The following is a 25,624-nucleotide window of genomic DNA, read 5'->3' on the forward strand; positions in this document are numbered from 1 at the left end:
GGTGTCTACACACTATTACTACCTCTGGCTTTGTTCTCTTTGTTTTAACCAATATGCAAATTACATTCTAATCTAAATACTCTTTCACAATTATACATCAATGCTTATTAGCAGAGGTATTCCATTGCCTACTCTTTCTCACCCGTCTTCCTTAAAGTTAAATAATTCTGAGAATTTGGTTCCCAGCTTTGACCATCTTGCAACCATGTATGAGTTCATATGTGTTACATTCCTATTAGTGCTGTTCAATTTTTATTTGATATTTTATGTTTCATATAGACCTTTTAAATTTGTCTATTACCACCTTTATATAAATGCTGATTCCTGAGTTATCACCATCAAGGAGGCTTTGCTTAAATTTCTACTAAACTTCCTCTCCCCCACCACATTTAGTCTGAAGAAGGTTCCAACCTATCCATGTTCTCCAGAGATGCTGTCTGACCCACTGAGTTACTCCAGCACTTTGTGGCTTTTTTTTGTAAACGAGCATCTCCAGTTCCTCGTGTCTCCAGTCAGTTATATCATTGTCTTTAAGACAGCTAGCTGCTGGTTCACAGTAGAAGGTCAAAAATGAGATTTGCTTTGGAAATTCACAATGCAATCTCTTTTATTGATACATAAAATAATTTATCAAGCAAAGTAACATCCATTGATACTTCAAGGAACATTGTGATTCTGTACCATTTTAACAACACAGGGGAAGACAATATATGCTCGTGTTAATTAACTAATTGAAATCGTTCATTTCTGACAAGCAGAAATTGCGGACAATTCTCAGCAATGGACCCTTGCGTAACCCAGAGACTGCCTGTGCTTAATTGCAACCTTTTTATAAATCTGCATGTTACGCTATTTGGCCTTGCACGAATACAGCCTGTCAATTACTTGAATTCACTTCCTCGGATCTTTGACATTTGATATGACTTTTCATGGCTCGTAGATGTTACAAATTGCTCTTCTACATTATTTTGTTGTTTTCCCCATTAAAATCATTTGGTATAAAAGGGTCATGCCATTTATCCTTTAATTACTCATGTCGGTATGTTGACTTGATGTGAAATAACACGGTCCATTTTATTCTTTGCCTCTATCCGATTTATCTTGCTACTTTGCCTTTCCCTACCAAGAAATATAGAAATTCAAGGTTTGCAGAGATCATGGTTTAATTAAGGTACGTTATATTTTCAGGAGTGACAGTTCCTTCAGCTTCTTTCTATTCTTCTTCGTATTCATATGTCAGTTTGCAGTCCATGTTCTACAATCAGTAGGAATTCCACAGTGGGGGAACTGGTAAGTATTACTCACTGGCTTTTAATAGCATTACCATCTGATTGTTTTCAATAATTAGAGAAGCGTTGTGTTCTTGGTTGGGTGATATGCCAGATGAATTAAATTATGTTTATAAGGAAAGTTAATTCACTTCAGAGGAAACCTGCATGCATGCCTACAGAATTATTCACTTGTTTGTGTGATTCAATCTCTGTATTTGGTTCAAATTGATTTTGTTGAAAAGTGCTATATAAATAAACATTATTATTATTATTATTATTATTATTATTATTTCATAGACCCATTGATTTGTGCAGCACAAATGGTTCCTTTGGCCCAATGCCCCCAGGCCAACTGTGCCTTTTCCTTTGCTTCTTTATATAATGAGTCAGAGAATGATACAGAGTGGAAACGGGTCCTTCGGCCCAACTTGCCCACATCGGTCAACATGTCCCCGCTACTCTAGTCCCACCTGCCTGATTTGGTGTATATCTCTCCAAACCTGTCCTATCCATGTACCTGTCTAACTGTTTCTTAAATGTTGGGATAGTCCCTGCTTCAGCTACCTCTTCTGGCAGATTGTGCCATACACCCACCACCCTTTGCGTGATAATGTTACCCCTCGGGTTCCTATTAAATCATTTCCCCTTGATCTTGAACCTATATCTTCTGGTCCTCGATTCCCCTACTCTGGGCAAGAGACTCTGTGCATCTACCTCTCTACATACCTGTGCATCTACCTATCTATCTGTTCCTCTCATGAAAACAAAACTAAATATTGCCAGTACAATAACCTGGTCCTCAACATCAGCAAAACCAAGGAACTGATTGTGGACTTTGGAAGGAGTAGGATGGGGATCCACAGTCCCGTTTATATCAATGGGTCGATGATTGAAGGGGTCAAGAGCTTCAAATTCCTGGGCGTACACATCTCTGAAGATCTTCCATCGAGGGGATCTATCACAGTCGCTGCCTCAAAAAGGCTGGCAGCATCATCAAAGACCCACATCACCCTGGCCTCACACTCATCTCCCCGCTACCTTCAGGTAGAAGGTACAGGAGCCTGAAGACTGCAACAACCAGGTTCAGGAATACCTACTTCCCCACAGCCATCAGGTTATTAAACTTGGCTTGGACAAAACTCTGAACATTAATAACCCATTATCTGTTATTTGCACTTTATCTGTTTATTTATTCATGTGTGTGTATATATTTATACAATGGTATATGGACACACTGATCTGTTCTGTAGTCATGCCTACTATGTTCTGTTGTGCTGAAGCAAAGCAAGAATTTCATTGTCCTAACAGGGACACATGACAATAAACTCACTTGAATCTTGAACCAATGTCCTCCCAACATCTATACTCAATACTCTGACTGATAAAGGCCAATGTGCCAAAAGACTTCTTGACCACCCAATCTACCTGCGACTCCACCTTCAGGGAGCTAGACACCAGCACTCCTAGATCCCTGTGCACTGCAGCACTATCTAGAGCCGTACCATTCACTGTGTAGATCCTGCCCATGTTAGATTTCCCAAAATACAACACCTGACATTTTTCTGCATCCTCAGTCCTCTTCGCCAATTGATCAAGATCCTGTTGCAATTTTTCACATCCATCTTAACTATCTGCAAAATCACACTCCTTTGTATCATCTGCAAACTTGCTAGCCTTTTTATGTATGTTCTCATCCAAATCATTGATATAGATGACAAACAGTAACTGGCCCAGCACCAAACCCTGAGGCACACCACTAGTCACAGGCCTCCAGTCCGAGAAGCAACCTTCCACCATCACCCTCTGCTTCCTTCCATGAAGCCAATTTTCTAACCATTCAGCTATCTTTAGTATAGTTTAGAGAGATACAGCACGGAAACAGAACCTCCGGCCCACCGAGTCCGTGCCGACCAGTGATCCCCACACATTAACACTATCCTCTACACACTAGGGTCAAATTTACACACACACCTAGCCAACTAACCTACATACCTGCACGTCTCTGCAGTGTGGGAGGAAATCGAAGATCTCAGAGAAAATCCACGCAGGTCACGGGTAGATCGTACACAAACTCCGTACAGATAACGTAGTCGGGATCGAACCCGGGTCTCCAGCACTGCAAGCGCTGTAGGCAGCAACTCTACCGCTGTGCCACCGTGCCGCCCAAAGAGGATCACTCCTGGGATCCCAGGTAATCTAACCTTCCAGAGCAGCCTACCATGAGGAACCTTGCTGAATACTTTACTGCAGTCCATTTATACAACATCTACAGCTCTGCCCTCATCCACCTTTTTGGTCACCTCTTCAAAAAACTCCAAATCAGATTTGTGAGACACGACCTCCCATGTACAGATCCATGCTGGCTATCCTTAATCAGCCCTTGTCCATCTAAATGAGGGGAAGATGTTTCATGGTTTAATTTGAAGAAATATTTGAAAGTTAGATCTCTTGTATACCTGTTGCTGCTTGTCTTAGTTTGCATTTTTAAAGATTACATTTAACGTTATGTTGTTGCAGTGGTTGGATTTCCGCACTAACAGCTCTTAATAAAAGTATTCCAGTCGGTGTTCTGATGATGATTACTGCAGCAGCTTTTACTGGCTCGTCTGTTGTCTCACTAATCATGTTTAAAAAGGTAAGCAATTGTTACCTATCCATCATACAGTAGTACTTTGCTTTATCTGGGTATTCATTCACTTGACCAATTAAGAATGAAAGCATTTTTTCAGGGAAAATATCGCTCTTATTCCATCTTATTTCTTCGTGTTTGAAAATGAAATATTTGAATGTGGATGTTTTCCAAAGTTCTTCATGAATTGTTATAAAACTCATATTTATCAATATCCTACTTCTATATTCAAGATTCAGGAAAAACGACCTATTATTTTTTTTTTTACTAATTGCTAACTATTTGGAAAATTAATTTGTTACATACTGATATATAATTAGCATAAAATTACATGGTTCTTCTGTGAATGAAATTAGCCTAATGTGATTTAAGAACAATAGATCATTTTGCAAAATGACCAAGAATGTGAAGAATTGATAGGAAACACATCACATCATTCAGTCAACCATTCCACTGAGTCCCAATTTATTTCCTTTTAAAAGTTTTTTTTTATTCTTGGGGTGATAACGGAACAGTTTTCTTACTCAAGCCATTGTGTTTGACCTCCTTCTTAAACAAGGTTGCATCTTCCTTAGATAGTTTGTTGATACGGGCCACACAATATCCCAGTGCCAATGTTGATCATTTGTTCTGAAAGTAGCCAAGTTGGTCTCTCTTCCAGAAAAGCTAAAATGTTGTCAAATACTCAGCTATGTGAACTGAGTATTGGTACTTCAGCTCATGACAGCAACTTGAGGGAGTCACGGGGGCCTGAAGTGGTTACTTGTGGAACCTAAATCTGTACTGCTGGTGTCTCTCGGTGCCTCCCAAGTGTCCACCTTTCTGCTGCCAGATCATCAGGACCTCTTTGCTCTTATACTCAACTCCTCTTGTTACGGTAGCATGTTGGCCTTCATAACGAGAGGAGTTGAGTATAGGAGCAAAAAGGTCCTTCTGCAGTCGTGCAGGGCCCTGGTGAGACCACACCTGGAGTATTGTGTGCAGTTTTGGTCTCCAAATTTGAGGAAAGACATTCTTGCTATTGAGGGAGTGCAGCGTAGGTTCACGAGGTTAATGCCCAGGATGGCGAGACGGTCATATGTTGAAAGAATGAACGACTGGGCTTGTATAGACTGAAATTTAGAAGGATGCTCCCCCCCAGTTAATCTCCCTTCCCCAAGTCCCATATTTCCTTTTAGGAAAGTTTAACATGGTTTTTCCAGGATCATATTCATAGTTATTCTCCCTGGAGGAGACAAGTTGCCCAATTTTGTTGCTTCCATTTACTGTCCAGAGAGACTTATAGTGGCTATCGGATCGATATTCAATAATCTGTGACTATCTAGCGGAAAGCTCTCAGCAAAAGTTCTAATGGGCATTCATTTCTGAAACCCTCGATAGGTGATTGAAAATCTGTATTTTCTGATCAATGACAAAATGCACATTTGTTTTGGCAATATTTTTTACCCTAAGTCAGGAAATGTGCAATAAATTGCTTTGGAAAAAATTGCCTTTTAACATGGCTAAAATGATCACTTTCTTGTGTTCAAACGGGGTGATTCAGTCGGAATTACAATTTGTAAGGAAGTGTACGTTTGCAGCTACAAACTAGATCTCTAGATGGCAGTCTGCTCACTAATATAGTCACAGTGGCCCAAGTTGTGTTACCTAAAATATCCTGCATGATATTTTTGAAGTTGAAATAATTTTGTATCCTGTCAATTTTCCGTTTAGTGTTGTCTTGAACTCCTGACCATAAGTTTATTTCTACTGCAGTAGATGTAGCCCAGTCCGTCACAGAGACCAGTCTTCCCACCATTGACTCCATCTGCATTTTACATTGCCTCGGGCAAGCAGCCAACATAATGAAAGACTGAGTCCAACTCCGGTCATTTCTTCTTTTCCCTGTACCCGTCCAGCAGAAGGTACAGAACCTTGACAGTGTGCACCCCCAGATTCAGGAACAGCTTCTTTCCCACTGTTATTGAGAGGGAGTTACATTTTTCTCTTTGGGCCAAAGGAATCAGAGGATATGAGGTGAAAGCAGAAACGGGGTACTGACTTTAGATGATCAGCCATGATCATATTGAATGGCGGTGGCTGGCTCGAATGGCCTACTCCAGCACCTATTTTCCTATGTTTCTATCAGGTTTCTGAACAGTCCTTCCATAACCGAGGGTACTTGTCTGATTCACCTCCACTCCATTGCCGACACTGGACTTTGTCTAGCACTGCTGTACTTTAATGCTGAGAACTATATTCTCCACTCTGCATCTTCCCCATTTCTCTGTCTATTGTACTAAAGTTTGATTGTATTTATGTAAAGTTATCTGATCTAATTGATTAGCATGCAAAACAAATCATATCACTGTACCTCGGTACACGTGACAATAATAAACGTAAACCAGCTTGTTTGGCATTGGAGTTCAGCGTACTTTCGTTTGGATTATTAATTGAGAACTATTTCCTCCTTAGGTGCATGGAATGTATCGTACTACAGGAGCTAGCTTTGAAAAAGCTCAGCAAGAGTTTGCGACGGGAGTAATGTCGAACAAAACTGTACAAACCGCTGCAGCGAATGCAGCCTCTACTGCTGCCCGTGGTGCTTTCAAAGGCAACCAAATTTAAAGGAGATGGGGAAGCACACCACCTCTCTACTTGATTTCATCTGTCCATGTACTGCTCCAGTCATTACAAGCATACTGATATCTATGAACATGGTCTCATCATAACTTCAGCATGAACCTTTATAAGGGGGAAAAAAAAATCTTTATGTAGCCCTTGAATTAGGTTTTCACATGGGCTAAAATTTGACAAACGGTATTTGCTTGACTGAAACATTCTTTTTTAATCGCTTTTTATTTTCCCTAGATATTTTGGAACAATCATACTGACCTTTTTTCTCTTTTTTTTTTGTTAAAGCTGTAAATAGCATGTTTCACGGTCTCTTTAATATTGTATTTCTGAATTACTGGAGAATCTTGCATCTTCTGTGCTACACTGGATTGCTGTCTAATTTGCACGCAAATTTGTGATATTGAAGAATTGTTTGTGCTACCAGTGTACATTGGATTGGATTTTTTTTTTCCCTGTGTGTCTGATGCATCATCTGTAACTGCCCCGATAAAACCCCACTTCCAAGTCAATACTCAAGTACCTTTAATCATTTGCAATTGTTTGTAGTTTTTCCTCTTAACTTTTTGTCTATCAACTCAAAATGTCATCTATCACACTTAGACATTTTAGTGGTGTAATCACATGGTTGATTTACTATTTCTAGCATAATTGAGTACATGATCCAAACCAAGAATCCTAAATAATTGGAGTGTAAGCTGTGTGGCACAGTATAATTTGAAGTTGTCAATTACAAGTGGAGTGAATTGTTTGGAATGTCTTTTGGAAATTGAACTGCAATAATTAAGTATGTTGTGCCTTCAACTATTACAAATTGACAGTGCAAAACAAATTCCTGCCGTAAGAGTCTTTGAGAAATACGAATTCTGCTTGTAAAGGGTTGTACTTGCATGTTTTAATTTGGATTTTTTTTTAAATCAACTATTGACATGTTCAATAGCATTTTGGGCTCTTGTCTGGCATTTCAGTTTATTGGATCATGTTTTGGAAATAATAATCTTTTTCTTTCCAGTTAAAATATTGGTTTAATTAGATTTCTGAAGGCTGTTCGAATACAAGATTGATAAATGGTTAAATTGACAGTTTGCTCTTTAAAATGTGACATCGATAAGTAAAGCAACTGACTGTACTACTGTTAAGTGTTTCAATCTTGTTGATCAATGAGATCACCTCTTGCATTCGCGAAGATAGTTCTTATGATTGGCTGTTGGTTACGTGCTTGTCTAACCCTATTGCAGGTCTAATCTAGAAGCGGTGATATCTACATTTTTCTTCTTGCTGTTGGTTATTTTTATACCCACGCTGCTCCTTCCTAAAATCAGCGATGCCACTGAAGAAAATCCTGCTCCCATGATGGGCCTGAAGAAGAAAGGACTTTCCATTTTGAAAAATGGATACCGTATTATGTGGCCGGATATAGTGAAAATTGCACTGTATAGGTTACCTTGTGTATAGAGAATTCTTCAACACTGATTTAAGTTTTAATCTGAAGTACTCATTGAGTGCAGATATTTCAGAAGCAGAAGCTGGATTCAGTCAGCCAATCGATAATTACACAAGTATTCAAATGTAGATCATGACAGCTTTGGTAATGTTTGCAGTTGCGGTGAGTACAGCAGAATGCAATTCTTGCCAGGTCCGCATACCTGTTACAAATTTCCTTGCAATGCTGGATCTTTGTTTTCCATTTTATTTGACTGAAAAGCGATTGAAGTGTGCAGTTTAGGTTCATTTTGTGTGTGTGTGTGTGTGTATGTGTTAGCTTGACTTAGTTCCGGTTGTTGGTTTCGTAAGCTGATCAAGCATCATTGAAGTGTTGTTTTATTTATTTTACTTATGCATCATTTTTTTTTCTTTTCTGAGTTCATTGTTGTATAAATTGTATTTTGAGGGATAATGTACACACTTGATTTTCAAAGCAGTTGTAACATTTTAAAGAAATTCAAGGCATAATATGCATTGAAATATACATTGTTTATAATGTCATGACTGAGTGTTGGACTAGACAGTTTCAGTTTGTAATGCCTCGAGTTTGTATGCACAAGCATCATAAACCTACCACTGCGGTTCCATCACCCATCACTATTAATTAACACTTTTGAACCAGTCGAGAGAAAGCAGAGAATTTAGTTGAATCCTGCAATTGGAGCATGACATTTGATGCAACCAGGTGAACTCTATATTTCTGGTCACAGCACCACCCATTTACCTGTAAGTAGCAGGCACAGACAGAATATATTAATTAATTAATTAATTAATTAATTGGAAATAGGATGTCAGGCAAAGTTAATAATGCAAACTTTAATAAACCCCAAGCTTTGAACAAATTAGCTTGTAATAAGAGCATTTCCTCGCTTGCATATTTTAAACAAAATTGCAATTAAAATATATTTTTAAAATAAAATTGAATGAAATCTTGATTTATACATATTTGAAAGATTAGTTATGGATATGTGAATTGAGTGCTTTTTAGTAGAATTATCATGATAACCAAACACCTTGTTTTGAATGGAATCAATGGTAACAATTTGTTCTGTTATTGGTACTTCTTATGTTAAATGTTATACTAAATATTTTAATGTTGCAAGAGGCATTGAAGGAAATGTCATCCTTTGTTAATTTATATAATTAGTGATATTGGTGTATTTTCTACTTTAAAGAACTTTTGTTGTGCAGTACTGTGATAAATCTTAATTAAATTGTGAAATGGTGCAGAAATGGCAATGTTTGTTAAACAAAACTTTTGGGTATGCAAGACTCAATTTTCAATGGTAAATTCTTTCTTTGAAGTAAACTGGAGCAAGCTTTATCCCACACTGCCGCAGATGATTGGGGAATTTCTGCTAAATGTGGATATGGACTCTGAAGTTATCTTGGTGGTGAAGATTGAGTTTATGTATCCTCTGGGGTGTCACTGTCTTAAATGACAGTCTTGTTTATGAATTGTTATTGATTTGAAAAGTCTGAAAATCGATTCTCAGTGTTAAATGTGGCATTGATTTGTGTACTGTTGGGGATTTTGGTGACATTTGTAGTCTTGCCTTTTATATAAAATGAGTGCAACACTTGAATCGTATGAAAAAACGGGATTGGTAACAGATGATGATGAATTTCTGTTTTGAAAGTTGAGTTGATTTATTTGATTTGATTATGGAGTAAATATAAATTCAATTTTACTTAATACGAAATTGAGAAACCTACAAGTTCTGTTTTTCCATTCTGCTTCTTCAAAAAAGGCTGAAGTCAATCAGGAGAGAAGCTTAATTAAATTTCCCAACCCTTATAATGCGTCCGAGCAGTATGTCAGCATGCAGTAAATAATAGCTGGGAGCACATGGATTAAACAATTGATAACATTGAGAAACTGCAGCAACACTATTAATCAAGGTATCCGACATATGTTTCCTTTTGGTGGATGGGGAAGAAAGAGAACATCTATGCACATGGAAATATGCACAAGAGTGGCTATATGTCCCCTTCAGGCTTTATAATCACTTGACAGGGAGCATTCCCCATACTTTGTCAAGGGATATGTAAGGAGCTGACACTTAAATAAATTCAAAATGTGGAAGCCACTGAATGATTTAGAGTATATAATGTAAAGTAATGTGGTTTATTGTTAAGCATCAAAGAATGGAGAACAATAGACAATAGGTGCAGGAGTAGGCCATTCGGCCCCTCGAGCCAGCACCGCCATTTAATGTGATCATGGCTGATTATCCCCAATCAGTACCCCGTTCCTGCCTTCTCCCCATATCCCCTGACTCCGCTATTTTTAAGGGCCCTATCTAGCTCTCACTTGAAAGCATCGAGAGAACCGGCCTCCACCACCTTCTGAGGCAGAGAATTCCACATACTTACAACTCTCTGTGAGAAAAAGTGTTTCCTCGTCTCCGTTCTAAATGGCTTACTCCTTATTCTTAAACTGTGGCTCCTGGTTCTGGACTCCCCCAACATCGGGAACATGTTTCCTGCCTCTAGCGTGTCCAAACCCTTATTAATCTTATACGTTTCAATGAAATACCCTCTCATCCTTCTAAACTCCAGAGTGTACAAGCCCAGCCGCTCCATTCTCTCAGCATATGACAGTCCCCACCATCCCGGGAATTAACCTTGTAAACCTACGCTGCACTCCCTCAATAGCAAAAATGTTCTTCCTCAAATTAGGGGACCAAAACTGCACACAATACTCCAGGTGTGGTCTCACTAGGGCCCTGTACCACTGCAGAAGGACCTCTTTGCTCCTATACTCTTGTTATATAGGCCAACATGCCATTCGCTTTCTTCACTGCCTGCTGTACCTGCGTGCTTAAGAAAGTCATCTGTTGGAAGCTTTGTGCTCCAAGCAGAAGGCTAAAAAGCAAATAGAGGCTCTGAACTGAATATAATAAACCAGAGCTCCTGAAAATGTTTAAAGGGTATGGGGGACATCTTTATCAGGGGATACAAATTGAGTTGACTGAAAATCAAAATCACACTATTTGGTGGGCCATTCAAAAGAATAAGGGTCAACCCTTTGATCTGTAAGGTTGCTGAAGTCATGTAAATGTATTTTTTTAAATCAAGAAACTGCTGATGCTGGGAATCTGAACCCAAAACACAAAATGTTGGAGACACTCGGCAGTTCAGGAGACACCCGTGGACAGAGAGTTAATGTTTCAGATTGGAGTCCCTTTGTCGACCTGACAATTTAATTATTTGATGGAAGTGCATACTTATATGGAACTTATTAAAGATCTGATGAGATCTACCTTTGCTCTCTACCTTTGGATATAGTCCAAGATCATTTGAAGAGTAATTATTTGGGCAGGTGAGCAGCAAATATCTGGTTACCGGTAATCTCTCTGGGTGTAGAGGAAAAAAAAAAAAAAAATAAGGGAATCTTCGCAGTTGTATAAGACGTTGGTGAGACCACTTTTAGAATATTGTGTTCAGTTGTGGGCACCATGTTATAGGAAAGATATTGTCAAGCTTGAAAGGGTTCAGAAAAGATTTATGAGGATGTTGCCAGGATTAGACGGTGTGAGCTATAGCGAGAGGTTGAGTAGGCTGGGTCTCTATTCCATGGAACACAGGAGGATGAAGGGGGAGGGGTTCTTATAGAGGTGTATAAAACCATGAGAGGTATAGATCGGGTAAATGCACAGAGTCTCTTGCCCAGAGTAGGGGAATCGAGGACCAGAGGACACTGGTTCAAGGCGAAGGGGAAAAGATTTAATAGGAATCCGAGGGGTAACTTTTTCACTCCAAGGGTGGAGGGTGTATGGAACAAGCTGCCAGAGGAGGTAGTTGAGGCTGGGACTATCCCATTGTTTAAGAAACAGTTAGACAGGTACATGGATAGGACAGGTTTGTGGGATATGGACCAAACTCGGGCAGGTGGGACTAGTGTAGCTGGGACATTGTTGGCTGGTGTGGGCAAGTTGGGCCGAAGGACCTGTTTCCACACTGTATCACTCTATGACTTAAAAATTAACTAATGAGGAAAAATGGAATCTGGGTGACAAGCCTTCCAATTGAAGTGTTACACTGACAACATTTATTTTACAGTTTTTATTTGATGATGTTAAAATTCTCATATCTGGGTTATTGAGAAAATTATATAAATGTTAAAGATCAGTTGCATTGTATTAAATATCATTGAGCTATTTGTTTTTAAATAGTCATTTTATAATCAGATACATTTTGATTTACCCCAATCGCAATGGGAGCTTCTGAGAACTTGTACAAGAAAAATAAAGGAAGACATGAAACTAAAAAGTATTTTTTACCCTGGCTTGAAGCTGAATTTCAGAATTAAGCATGTTATAATATGGGCTTTAATCAGGAGGATTATTTGTCATTCCTAAACTCATCAGAACTCGTTGCTATATGTTTGTTTTTCTTGCCACGTCTTGTTGAAAGAATAAGCCACTTAATTTCTCCCTCCATTCTTTTAATCTAACTTTTGTAATGAGCAGTTTAATAATCTTTCCACATTCATGTTTGGTGAAAATGTGTCGCCTTATTCATTCTTTTGATTATAGTATCTCTTAGTACTATAAATCTATCATTCTCTGGCTTGTACGAAGAAACTGCAACATAGATTTTTGCAAAAAATAATTTTTTAGCTCCCTTCAATTAGATAGATGCTTTTATGGCTGGATCCCTTGTTGCCGTTTTATTATTGATTTTGTTTTGTGAAGTTCTGACAGTGATATAAACAGCCAGTTTGGTGAGGGCTATGATCATTTTTGGATTCTGATGTGAAACTGGATTAGTCCAATGCTGGGATTTCAAAGTTAAAGGTTGATTGGAAATTTACAAACTGGTACATGTGCAGGCAAAGTTTTTTTTTTTCTCCTCCCAGAAGGGTTTTTTTTTCCAGGATGTAGGACTCTTTGAAGAAACTGGATGATGTAATGGGATGCCAGATGGTATGGTTTTCTAAAGGGGTAAACACAAATGGACCAAGGTTGTTTATCTTGTGAAATTCTTTCCAAATTGATTAAGAAGGAACTGCAGATGCTGAAAAATCGAAGGTAGACAAAAATGCGGGGAGAAACTCAGCGGGTGAGGCAGCATCTATGGAGCGAAGGAAATAGGCAACATTTCGGGTCAAAACCCTTCTTCAGACTGGATCAGTCTGAAGAAGGGTTTCGATCCGAAACGTTGGCTATTTCCTTCGCTCCATAGATGCTGCCTCACCCGCTGAGTTTCCCCAGCATTTTTGTCTACTTTCCAAATTGATGTTACCACAGCACGGGTAACATCGGTTTTAGAAACAGTAAACTTAAGTGCAATGAATTAAGGCAATATTTGACCAACGAATTTTGCTGTGTGATGTATTTATAATCTAATTTGGCAGAATGTATAAATTTTGCACAGTCTAACTTTTCAAAATGCAGTGTTTTATCTCATTTCAATCAACCGATCATAGCATTATGATTTGTAAGGTTCTGCAAAACCTTCCAAAAAAAAAAGTAACATGTTGTTCACCCTTGTACAATAGTCTGTTACAGCATAGTTTTAATTTGTGGACTTGAAATGCTAGCGTGAGTATTTTAAGTTCATCTTGCATTAAAAGATCTGGAATTATTAACTTCACCCTATTAATTTGTATATTTTGTAAATTGCATTCTGCCATTGTTTGGAGTTGCATTCTAATGTACAAATGCGCTTTCCACCCGAAAAATAAATATACTAACAACTGAAGAGCAGTTCGACGGTTGTTGTTTGTGTTCACTTTGGTCTTGCTGTTTTGAAGGATATGGCACCTAATTCTACAAAATGTTGCAACAGAACATTTGACAAAAATGCTTCATTTTGGTGCACTTTTGTATAATCATTACAAATTCAGGGGTTCATGATTTAGGGTAGAGATATTTCTAAATTGCAGTATCTAATTTGAAGGGTTGTATTTATGAAATCCCCTCTTTCTATTTAGCAGAAGGAGATCATGAAGGAATGTTTATTTAAAAAAAAAGACAAAATGTAGGGCTGTTGGAAATGCTTGGCAGGTCCAGCTTTGCTAGTGCAGAGGGAACAATTTGTCCGCATTACATATGGGTGAGGTACAGGAGAAATGACCAATTGTGATACTAACAGAAGAAGCGAGTTCCCTGAAGTTTTTAAATCTAATGTCAGAGTTGGAAAAGCTGGATGTTGCTGAATCAGACACTGAATGGTGTTTCTCGAGCTGGTGTTGGGCGTTGGTATATCAGTGCAGGAGGCCGCAGCCATGTAGTTTTAGTTTTAGACATACAACATGGAAACAGCCCACCGAGTCCACACCATCACAGGGAGAACGTGCAAACTCCGCAGTCTGCACCCGAGGCCAGGATCAAACCCGGATCCCTGGTGCTGTGAGGCAGCAACTGTGCCACTGTGCTGCCAAAATTAGGTACCTGGATAGTAGAGAGCAGGTAAAATAGCTGGTTTTTGGAAGTTATCCTGGGTGTGGGTTGAGACTGATGAACAAACCATTAGTGTGGAGGGTACAATCATATCAAAGCATCCAAAGGGAAGAAGATGATGTTTGTTGGTGACATCACATTGAGAATTAATGGAGGATGAACTATAACCGTGGAGGCTAGTGAATTGAAAGGCAAAAAGAGGAAGGAATAGGCTGAGACCAAAAGAGCAGTGAATGGGGCAGCCACTGTTAAAACCCCTGTCAATGACAGTGGAACAAAATCCTAGGTTGGGTTCTATTGTCTGTCCTTTAGTCTTCAACAATTCTCCTTCCCAGTTCCATGTTACGCCTCTCCAGAGCTGCCAAGTTTTGTCAGAGCATTTCAGTATTCTAGTACCAGAAAGTCAATATTTTGCTGAGGAGATCAGTATTTTTACCCGTTGCCATTTTGCTGATTTAAAAAAAAAAAGATTATTCTCTCTCTCTGTCTCTGTCTCTCTCTGTGTCTCTCTCTGTGTCTCTCTCTGTGTCTCTCTCTGTGTCTCTCTCTGTCTCTCTCTGTGTCTCTCTCTGTGTCTCTCTCTGTGTCTCTCTCTGTGTCTCTCTCTGTGTCTCTCTCTGTGTCTCTCTCTGTGTCTCTCTGTGTCTCTCTCTCTGTCTCTCTCTGTCTCTCTCTGTGTCTCTCTCTGTGTCTCTCTCTGTGTCTCTCTCTGTCTCTCTCTGTCTCTCTGTGTCTCTCTCTGTGTCTCTCTCTGTGTCTCTCTCTCTCTCTCTCTCTCTCTCTGTCTCTCTCTCTGTCTCTCTCTCTCTCTCTCTCTCTCTCTCTCTCTCTCTCTCTCTCTGTCTCTCTCTCTGTCTCTCTCTCTCTCTCTCTCTCTCTCTCTCTCTCTCTCTCTCTCTCTGTGTCTCTCTCTCTGTGTCTCTCTCTGTGTCTCTCTCTCTCTCTCTCTCTCTCTCTCTCTCTCTCTCTCTCTCTCTCTCTCTCTCTGTCTCTCTCTCTCTCTGTCTCTGTCTCTCTCTCTCTCTCTCTCTCTCTCTCTCTCTCTCTGTCTCTCTCTGTCTCTGTCTCTGTCTCTGTCTCTGTCTCTGTCTCTGTCTCTCTCTCTCTCCCCCCCCCCCCCCCCCCCCCCCATAGAGCTTTGTTTAAATTACCACGCACTAAACTGACAGCGCTGTTTAAAGCTGAAGTGGTGTACATCCGTATTGTTATCGCATTTCCGTACAAAATATGGGAATTCCGTACTACATGGCAGCTCTGCCGCTCCCTTTACCTCCTCCACTCCCACCATCCATGGACCCTATTCTTCCAGGTGAAGCAACATTTTGCTTGTACTTGTTCAAATCTAGTGTATTGCATTGCCCATCATGGCAAATTCTTGTGTGAGTATATAAATAGTATCTGATGAAGGATGGGTGCCTGAAAAAAAATGTTTTCATCTGTCTCTTACAATGTTAACTGGCCTAATATTTTATTTTCCTAGTTTCTAATTCCTCATAGCTAACCATTTCAACTATGCATCCCATTCACATACTAACCTTTGTGCCCTGAGCCACCTCCATTGTCAGAGTGAGGCCATGTTAACTGGAGCACCTCATATCCTGCTTGGGTAGCTTCAAACTCAATGGAATTCTCCAATGTTGGGTATCCAACCCCAACAATCATTGGCTAAACAATTTGCACTTCTTATCCTCTTATCTCACAACCTGTTATCTACTTCCCATGTCTGGCCCTCATCCACCCATCTGCAGATCAAACCCCACTCATTTATCACTTGCCAGCCTTTATCCCATCACCACCTCTCATCTAGCTTTCTCCCCACTACTACAAGGTGAAGTCTGAAACGTCACCTTTCCACGTCTTCAGGAGATGCCGCCTGACCTGCTGAGTTTTTTCACCACATTGTGTCTTATGTTATTTCTTTTCGCGATTGTCAATTTGGTAGTTTGAAAATTCTGTTGTGAAGAAAACAGTCGCACAACACACAGAGCCATGTTGTAGTTATGAAATGCACACAGCTTTAATACTCCAAATTTGCCCACAAATTTCAGCATTTTTGGAAACACAAAAGAAATACAAACAGCACAGCTGAATTTTCTTGTTACGAAAGCAATAGGGTAAATGGCCAGCTTGGACAGTTCCTGGAATGCTCAGCGGAATCATTAAACTAGGTTGGCAGAAACAACAGTGAGACACAGAGTCCCGACTGAAACATCACCCGTCCATGTTCTCCAGAGATGCTGTCTGACCAGCTGAGTTGCTCCAGCACTTTTTGTCTTTTGTAGCAGAAATGTCAGCTTGGTTTTGTAGCTACAAACACCGTAGCGGTATAGTAATAGTGGTTACTGGTGTCGCAATCAATTTTATTGTCGCTATTAATGGAGAGCCGTGGTTATATTTTGCTTTGGAATTTGTGTTTAGTAAATCTCCATCAACAGGTAGAAAACTCAGTTGAACTATAGAAAAGTAACGGTGGTAACTGAGCCTAAACGAAAAAGCATGATATCCAGCTGACCATTTAACAATCAACTATCACAGTATTCCATCATGATGGCCGAACACAATCATCACACAGTGTAAAATAGCGTGCAAAGTAACTTTGAAAGAGGGCTGAACAACACAGTTTTTCTGAAAATTTTATCATACCGATTTCCCCCCACAATTCGTACCTCATTGTCCAACAAAGCAGAGCCTGAATAGTGGAGGTTAATATAGCAGAAATGTCATTTAAAAACAATATTGATTGTCCATGATTAGTGGTTGAATGTTGCATCCTTTATCAATCATTCTTCATGTACATATTAAATTTGCTATAATAAAACGACGTAGGTAATGATGAAAACCACATACATTTGTCAAAGGGCACATTGGCAGTAAAAGAAAAGAGTCACCAGCATCTGAATTGTTCCTAGTGTATTACTAAATTGGTCCCTACAAATCCTGCACCACACCATCATGGATGCTCCCCAACTGCACTTGCATCTTTGCTCTCTCTGAAGAAAGGTCCTGGGTCTGCACTTGAGTTGGCAAGGGGAACTCGGGTAAGAGTCACATCTGCCTCCCTTTACTCACCAACTAGTGGTTCCTTTGGCAGCTCTTGTCCAATCCAGCAATAGCCTTAGATAAAAACAAAGCATGAGGCTGAGGATTTGGCTGGAGTGAACGCCTGAGATCACAACTTTAATAACGCTCATAAGTTATAGGAGCAGAATTAGACCATCCAGCCCATTAAGTCTGCTCCGCCATTCAATCATGGCTGATTTATCGTTCCCTCTTAACCCCATTCTCCTGCCTTGTCCCCATAAGCCCTGACACCGTTAATACTGTTAAGGAATCTTAAAATATTACTGGATCAAGGGATTTTTTTTTTTACAAAGTGGCTCCAGGAACTAAAATGTTCCCTGCAGCTCCAAATCAAAATACACTTCCCTTTTACCATGTACGAATGTTCCCATAAGCAATTTCAATTTCTTTATTAATTATTGCACATATTTCACACATGGTGGAAATTTTAAATAATGGCTAAAATCTTAAAATACTATGGCACCTAACATTAAACATATTGACAATGAACATCGGCCAGGACTTTTTTTTATTTAAAGGTGGTCAAAATACAATCGCAGAGCTTAAACCACGGGTTTATCAGCTCAGATAATATTTGGCAAGCCAATTTCTGCAGCCCATTCACTTTTCCTATTCACAAAAACAGCCTGCGAGTCTTCGGAAAGCCTTCCCTCCTATTTACTTTTGCAACAGTTCAGTCCTGACGTTGCATCACCACGTTTCGGACGCATCTTTGCCATCAGTGCAACAAACGAACGCAATTAACAAACCTGGTCTGTTTCAAAGAATGCACCACTTCTGCTTTCCCTTCCCAAACTCAATTCTCCCCATTCTTGCCCTTCCACATAAATCAATTATTTTGGCAATCTTAAATTTGAATTCACAAATGCCTGTAATTTTCCTTACTTGAAATGATATAAGGTAGAATTTTTTTAAATCAAATTCAACTCCTGAAATTCTTACACTCACAGTATCATATCTAACTAGCAGTGGTGGATCATGACTCAGTCATGCCGGAAGGATAGATTTGACAGCAAATGGAAAGCACCCAGTGATAATTTGCATTGAAAATTGCTCACATAATGGTTAATGTTTCTCGGAATAGCCAAGGACGGCCAAAACTCACTAATATTAAGGTGTGATGGTTCTCAAGTCACAGTGGTTTTAAGCATTTTCTTTGGCAAATGCCATGAATGCCTGGATCAGAAATAGCATCAGCAATTAATAAGTTTAATATTGCTGGGACCAACTACTGTATTACAAGTTGTTTATTAACATTCTTCAAATGTTCGCTTCATGCTGACCTTGGTCGTGACCATCTCGGCAAGTATTACTGTGCATTAAAACCGGCTTTATCTGAAAGATATTACTCATGCCATTTTATTTCAGTTGACCTCATAAAAAAAAGTTTGCAAAAACATCCTTTCAACTTAAAGAGATCTATAACAAGGTCATACTTTGATCTCCCCATTACTTTCAACCAAATATCTTATGCATGCTCGAAGTCTAAATGCCATAGAAAATAACTTGAAGCAACTGCTGTACTCTTCAAGGGGGTTAATGTGCAACAATTTCATGCACTTTTATCTTAATAGTTTGGGTGATTTTCTTACTAAAGTGCGAGACCATTCGTTTAAGGAATGAACCACACTTTTTTTTTGTCTTGGAAGTTGATTCATAAACATGCTGGTGAAATTGGAAATAAGATGCTGCACAAATGTTATAAAGGTTCTTGGTTGTAATGTTGGAAGATGCAGTCTGCATTCCACTGCAAATTAAAGTTTAGACTGGAACTTGTTTTCCTTTGACAATTTCGAACATTTTTCGGAATGATCCATCAGCGTTTTGAATGCATACAGAAGAGCTTCAATCACCTCTGTCATGTTAAGTGGCTTTAACGTATTAACTCTTTATATGTCCAAGACTGTGTGGCGTTGTTGCAGATAGTTTCTAAAAGGAAATCCCAGAGTCAGGAATGAAAAAGCAAGTTCAAAAGTTTCTCCATGACAGCTCTGGGTTTTTGTGAGACATTTGGATGGAAGTCAGGTCCAAATCACTGCCAAACGCATGAATTTTAAATTCAATAGGAAGATAGCAAGTGGCCATAATTTCCGGTGCCCCATTTCAAAAACAAATAGAGAATCGCTGAGGTGTAAGGTTTTCTCACAACAAGCAGATGAGATTCTTCCCTTCTTCAATTTCTTCCTGTACTTTATCACTCGATGTTGCGATTTCTGCTTGGGCTGATAGCACCGCACAAAGGAATGTGAGGACTGTTCCACCAACTGCTGTGTAAAAGGCCCAGCCCAGAGAACAGGCACCTAACTGGTAAGGTGAAACGTCTGGTCCACAGTAGTCCACCACCTTCTGAGAACCCCATCCGGCAGGATGCAGGATGAGGCCAAGAATTAGGAAGAGGCCTGAAAGAAACAAAAAATGAAATGCATAAGCACACACCAGATTCGCACGGTATGGCTGATCAAGCATTGTGGATAGTTTTTAATGGGAAAAACTCATAACTATTGAAGCGTTAGAGACCCAGGTTTGATCCTGACCTCTGGTGGCTGCCGATATGGAATTTGCACTCGTGTATGAAATTCCATCTACAATAACTTTCCAGACGTGCATTAAAATTATTGTGCTACTATTGTAATTTAAGTAATCATAACTGAAATTCTTGTTTAAAATATGTAATGCAAGATTCTGTTGTAATTGGTCATATGACAAAAATCTACTGTCGGATAAAATCGCCCTGGACCAGTTTAGTTTAGCGATATAGCGCGGAAACAGACCCTTCGGCCCACCCACCGCGTGGACCAGCGATCACACCCGTGCACTAGTACTATCCTACACACTAGGGACAATTGAGAAATTTTCCGAAGCCAATTAATCTACAAACCTTGTAAGTGTTTGGAGTGAGGGAGGAAAGCGGAGCACCCGAAGAAAACTAACAGGGAGACCAGACCGTACAAACTCTGAACAGACAGCACCTGTACTCAGCATCGAACCCTGGTCCCCAGTGCTGTAAGGCTGCAACTCTACCGCTGCGCCACCGTGCCGCACCTACTTCATAATGGGTCTCTCTACATAATGTGACACATTTTAAAGAATCAGGAATGTCTATAGGGAATCATGCGCACAATGTCATCCCTCCGTGCCCATACAAACAACTCAAACACATTTGCTACCATACCAGCTCGAAAGGATGCAAAGATTTACAAGGATGTTGCCATCACGTGAGGGCCTGAGCAAAAGGGAGAGGTTGAGCAGGCTAGGATTATATTCCTTGGAGCGCAGGAGGATAAAGGGTGATCTTATGGAGGTGTACAAAATCATGAGAGGAATATATTGGGTAAATTACAGAGTCTCTTGCCCGGGGGGGGGAGGGGGAATCAATAACCAGAAGATATAGATTTAAGCTGAGGAGGGAGGGAGGGGGAGGGAAGCTTTAATAGTAACCCTAGATGTAACTTTTTTTGCACAAAGGGCGCTGGGTGTATGGAACGAGCTGCGGGAGGAGGTAGTTGAGGCAGGTAATATTGCGACATTTAAGAACCATTTAGACAGGTACATGGATAGAATGGGTTTAGAGGGATAAGGTCATAAGGAATAGAATTAGGCCATTCGGCCCATCAATACTACTCGTCTACCCTGCCATTCATTCATGGCTGATCTATCTCTCCGACCTAACCCCATTCTTCTGCCTTCGCCCCATCACCTCTGACACCCGTACAAGTCAAGAATCTATCAATCGCTGCCTCAAAGATATCCACTGACTTGGCCTCCACAGCCTTCTGTGGCAAAGAATTCCACAGGTTCACCACAGTCTGTCTAAAGACATTTCTCCCCATCCCCTTCCTAAAAGAATGGATATGGGCCAAATGCAGGTGGGTGGAAGACGTGCGGATGGGACATGTTGGCCGGTGTGGGCAAGTTGGGCCGAAGGGCCTGTTTCCACACCGTATCACTCTATGGCTATGACATCATCAGTTGAATCAAGAAATCTGGAACCTCTCTCTATTCCCAACAGCAAGCTGTGCTTGAAGCAATTTACTTCCGGGAATTTGCATTTTATCAACTAATAGAGAACACCAGGCGCATTAGAAATATTTGGCATTGAAGATCAAAAGTATGTAATTAGCAGAAATTAACGTGGAGATTAATCTTGAGACCGCATAACAGTGCAGTCTGAGCCGGCCCTGAAACCTATGAGTGCGTGCTAGTGGTTATGTTAGCAGTTTAGTAACCAGGGACTTGGACTAATAAACTAGAGAAGTTTCACCAAGGAAGAGAATTTGAATTTCATTTTAAAAATCAAAAATCTGGAATTATACACTGGCATAATTAAAGTGCACACAAAACCATCTGTAAAACCATGCTGGAGCAGTCGTGTTCTTTGGGAAGGATAGTTATTCTGACACACTCCACCCACATATAAATCCAGTCTCAGTTAATATAGTTGCTGCCCTAGCAAACCCTCTTAAATTCTGCTCCAAATGAAATTGATCGTGCTGGTGATAGACAGAAATCATGATGATTTAAAAAATCCATCAGCATTTTATTACAGGTGATAGGAGCAGAATGAGGCCATTCGGGCCCATCAAGTCTACTCTGCCAATCAATCATGGCTGATCTATCTCTCCCCCCTAACCCCATTCTCCTCCCCATAACCCCTGACACCTGTACTAATCAAGAATCTATCTCTGCCTTAAAAATATCCATTGACTTGGCCTCCACAGTTTTCTGTGGCAAAGAATTCCACAGATTCACCAAGAGTCAAGAATGTTTTATTGTCATATGTGCCGGATGGAACAATGAAATTCTTACTTGCTGCAGCGCAACAGAATATGTGAATATGGAAACATAGTACATAACGGGAAAACAAAGACAAAGTTGAATAAATAGCAAATATAGTGGAAATAACAAATAATAGTTCAGAGCTCAGAGCTTATTCGATATTGTGTTTAATAGTCTGATGGCTGTGGGGAAGAAGCTGTTCTTCCCCACCCTCTGACTAAAGAAATTCCTCCTCATCTCCTTCCTTCCTTTAATTCTGAGGCTCTGACCTCTAGTCCTAGACTCTCCCACTAGTGGAAACATCCTCTCCACATCCACTCTATCCAAGCCTTTCACTATTTGGTAAGTTTCAATGAGGTCACCTCATTGAATCAATTGGTCATTTAGATTGTGCCTCATCTTTCAATTGCAGATAATTGCTGTAATTATGATATAGTTTCCTTGGTAACGGAAATGTAACTGAATGGAACATTTACACATTAACCTCGTAAAGACACATTAACAGAAGCTGCGGTGACTGTTTATCACAAAATGAGTCAACTGTTCACGTTCAATAAAACCAAACGGTTGTCTACACAGTTCCCACGTCTAGTCATTTATCAGCTACAAAGATAAACTAGCTTTCAACTTCATGTTTCCTGTACAGTAAAATTTAGTTTAGTTTAGAGACACAGCATGGAAACAGGCCCTTCGGCCCACCGAGGTCACGCCAACCATCGATCACCCACACATTAACACTATCCTACACACTCGGGACAATTTACAGAAGCCAATTAACCTAGAAACCTGCACGTCTTTGGAGTGTGAGAGGAAACCAGAGCACCCGGAGAAAACCCACACGGTCACAGGGAGAACATACAAACTCCGTACGGGCAGCACCCGTAGTCGGGATCGAACTGGCATCGGTGGCGCTGTAAGGCAGCAACTCTGCCGCTCCGCCACCAGGTTGCCCACTAAAGGACCAACAAACATAATGTTTATTTTCTAAGCTTGCATTCCTTCTCAATTCTTTGTCAGAGAGAAAGGACTAAACCACTTCTTAGTGGTTAACGTTCAATTAGTCTCCGTGGGTTGAAAGACCTAGAAGACCAAGGTCCTGATGCAGTCTGACAAAGAACTTAACACTATTCAAGGGTTTCATAAAATGGTACAATCTTGCAGAAAAGATGCCTTTCGGGTTAAGGAGCTGACAAACCTGTCACAGTGAACCCACCTTCTTGTACTTCACCCACAGCTCTGCAATTGTCCCCCTGTCTTTAAATGGGAATTTAACCCGATGCAGAGTGATTGAAGATCAAAGTTACACTTAGTAACGGGAATACTGCTCGTCAGGGATGGGAGAACTAACTTTGTGTGCCCTGAACATAAAAAAAAACGGGCTAAATAGGAAATGGTATTGCAATAGTGTACGTTAATAGTGGATCTAAAAAATTTACGCTGTGCGACGTACATTTTTGGAGATGTAAAATAGAATTAAGTTCATAACACACGATTTATGTTTCCACACTTCTTGCATTCTTGCAAATAATAACAGATGATAACTCGGTCAGGTCATCCCGTGCTACCTGCCACCTTGGTCGGATAGTCGGCGACTAAACCATCTCCCCCACCTGGTTTGCCGGGTGAGGAGGGGACTGTGGACCCCCCAGCAGGACAAAAACAAGACCTATCAAAGGGCAGGTGAGCTCCTAGCGAGCCAACGGCCATCAACACTTCAGTAGAAGTTGCGATCACTGTCGTACACGGCATTGTAAGGCACCGTGCCCAGTGATGTTGGCAACAATGGTGATGACGACTTGATATTTTTCATTCCTGTCGTTTATCTAAACATCATGCCATGTACGTATGTAATAGAGTGCACAAGCATTTGGGCAGTTAGAGAAAAATGTCTTGTGTGATCTCTGAGGTTCATGTACACTGTCAGGTCAGGTCAGTCCATCCCACACTTGTTATTCCCTTATCATGTATTGTATCTGTCCACTGGATGGCTAGATTGCAATCACATAATCCAGCCGTTCTTTCGCTGACTGCATTGCATGCACCAAAAGCTTTTCCCTGCACAATAAACACGTGACAACAAACTAAACTAAACTCAACATCAGACTCCCGAGCACAAATTCCAGCTGCACTATCCGCTGCCTCGGGAAAGCTGCCAGCATAATCTAGGATTAGTCCCACCCTGGTCATTCCTTCTCCCTGCTCCCATCAGGCAAAAGGTGCAGAAGCTGGAAAGCACACACCACCACCAATCACAGGAACAGCATCCCCCCCTCTGTTATCAGGCTTCAGAACGGTCCTCCCATAGAAACATAGAAACATAGAAATTAGGTGCAGGAGTAGGCCATTCGGCCCTTCGAGCCTACACCGCCATTCAATATGATCATGGCTGATCATCCAACTCAGTATCCCGTACCTGCCTTCTCTCCATACCCCCTGATCCCCTTAGCCACAAGGGCCACATCTAACTCCCTCTTAAATATAGCGAATGAACTGGCCTCAACTACCCTCTGTGGCAGAGAGTTCCAGAGATTCACCACTCTCTGTGTGAAAAAAGTTCTTCTCATCTCGGTTTTAAAGGATTTCCCCCTTACCCTTAAGCTGTGACCCCTTGTCCTGGACTTCCCTAATTATAGGCTAGGGTACTGTCCGATTCACCACCGACTCAACGCAGACATAGTGCTTTGGCCATGGAACTGATGCGCTACAATGCTGAGAACTATTTATTTATTTATTTATTTATTTAATACATATGTTTTTATTAGAAGCAATGTACAATAGTATAAACCGCAGCATATGACATAATACATTTATTGTACTGCTTCCATTTTGATTTTTTAACAAAAATGAAATAGAAAAAGAGAGAAAGAACAGGAAAGAAAGAAAGTGAAAGAGAGCGTGCGTGTGTAAAAATAGAAGCCCTAAACTACCAAAGAGTGTAGTCACAGAGTGAGTAAGTAAAAACTTGAAAAAATAAAACGACAAAGACGAAAAATAATTTAAAAAACCCCAAAATGTGTTGATATACCGACTTCATTTCTCACCACACCCATCACCCTGTCCCTAAATCGGTATAATTCCAAAGTTGTGTTGCACCATACTATCCTTGTAATGTATCAATGAAAGAAGACCATATCTTTGAAAATTGCTCTGATTTTCCAGCTAAGACAAGTCTCAAGATGTAGCGCTTGTGATCCACATTTTAAGAGTTGGGGTAGATGCATTTTTCCAAGCTTTAAGTATGCGCTGCAATGCTGAGAACTATATTCTGCGCTCTGTATCTTCCCCTTTGCTCTACCTATTGTACTTGAGTTTGACTTGATTGTATTTCTGGAGAATACTTATTATCTGATCTAATTGAA

General features: G+C 40.3%; 2 protein-coding genes across 3 annotated transcripts in view; one reads left to right on the forward strand and one right to left on the reverse strand.

Moving 5' to 3' along the window:
* scamp1 (secretory carrier membrane protein 1) overlaps nt 1-13,712 on the forward strand; it is a 52,446-nt gene extending 38,734 nt beyond the window's left edge. The window contains exons 7-9 of the mRNA XM_055631568.1: nt 1,189-1,290; nt 3,789-3,906; nt 6,355-13,712. Coding sequence (XP_055487543.1) covers nt 1,189-1,290; nt 3,789-3,906; nt 6,355-6,507 — 373 coding nt within the window. The 3' untranslated portion in view covers nt 6,508-13,712. The remainder of the gene's footprint in view (nt 1-1,188; nt 1,291-3,788; nt 3,907-6,354) is intronic.
* Nucleotides 13,713-16,400: 2,688 nt separating this feature from the next.
* LOC129694818 (LHFPL tetraspan subfamily member 2 protein-like) overlaps nt 16,401-25,624 on the reverse strand; it is a 210,913-nt gene continuing 201,689 nt past the window's right edge. For both annotated transcript variants that reach the window (XM_055631588.1, XM_055631580.1), the window contains one exon: nt 16,401-19,888. In XM_055631588.1, coding sequence (XP_055487563.1) covers nt 19,632-19,888 — 257 coding nt within the window. In that variant the 3' untranslated portion in view covers nt 16,401-19,631. The remainder of the gene's footprint in view (nt 19,889-25,624) is intronic.

This window comes from Leucoraja erinacea, chromosome 3, assembly GCF_028641065.1.
Source record: "Leucoraja erinacea ecotype New England chromosome 3, Leri_hhj_1, whole genome shotgun sequence".
Classification (NCBI taxonomy): Eukaryota; Metazoa; Chordata; class Chondrichthyes; order Rajiformes; family Rajidae; genus Leucoraja; species Leucoraja erinaceus.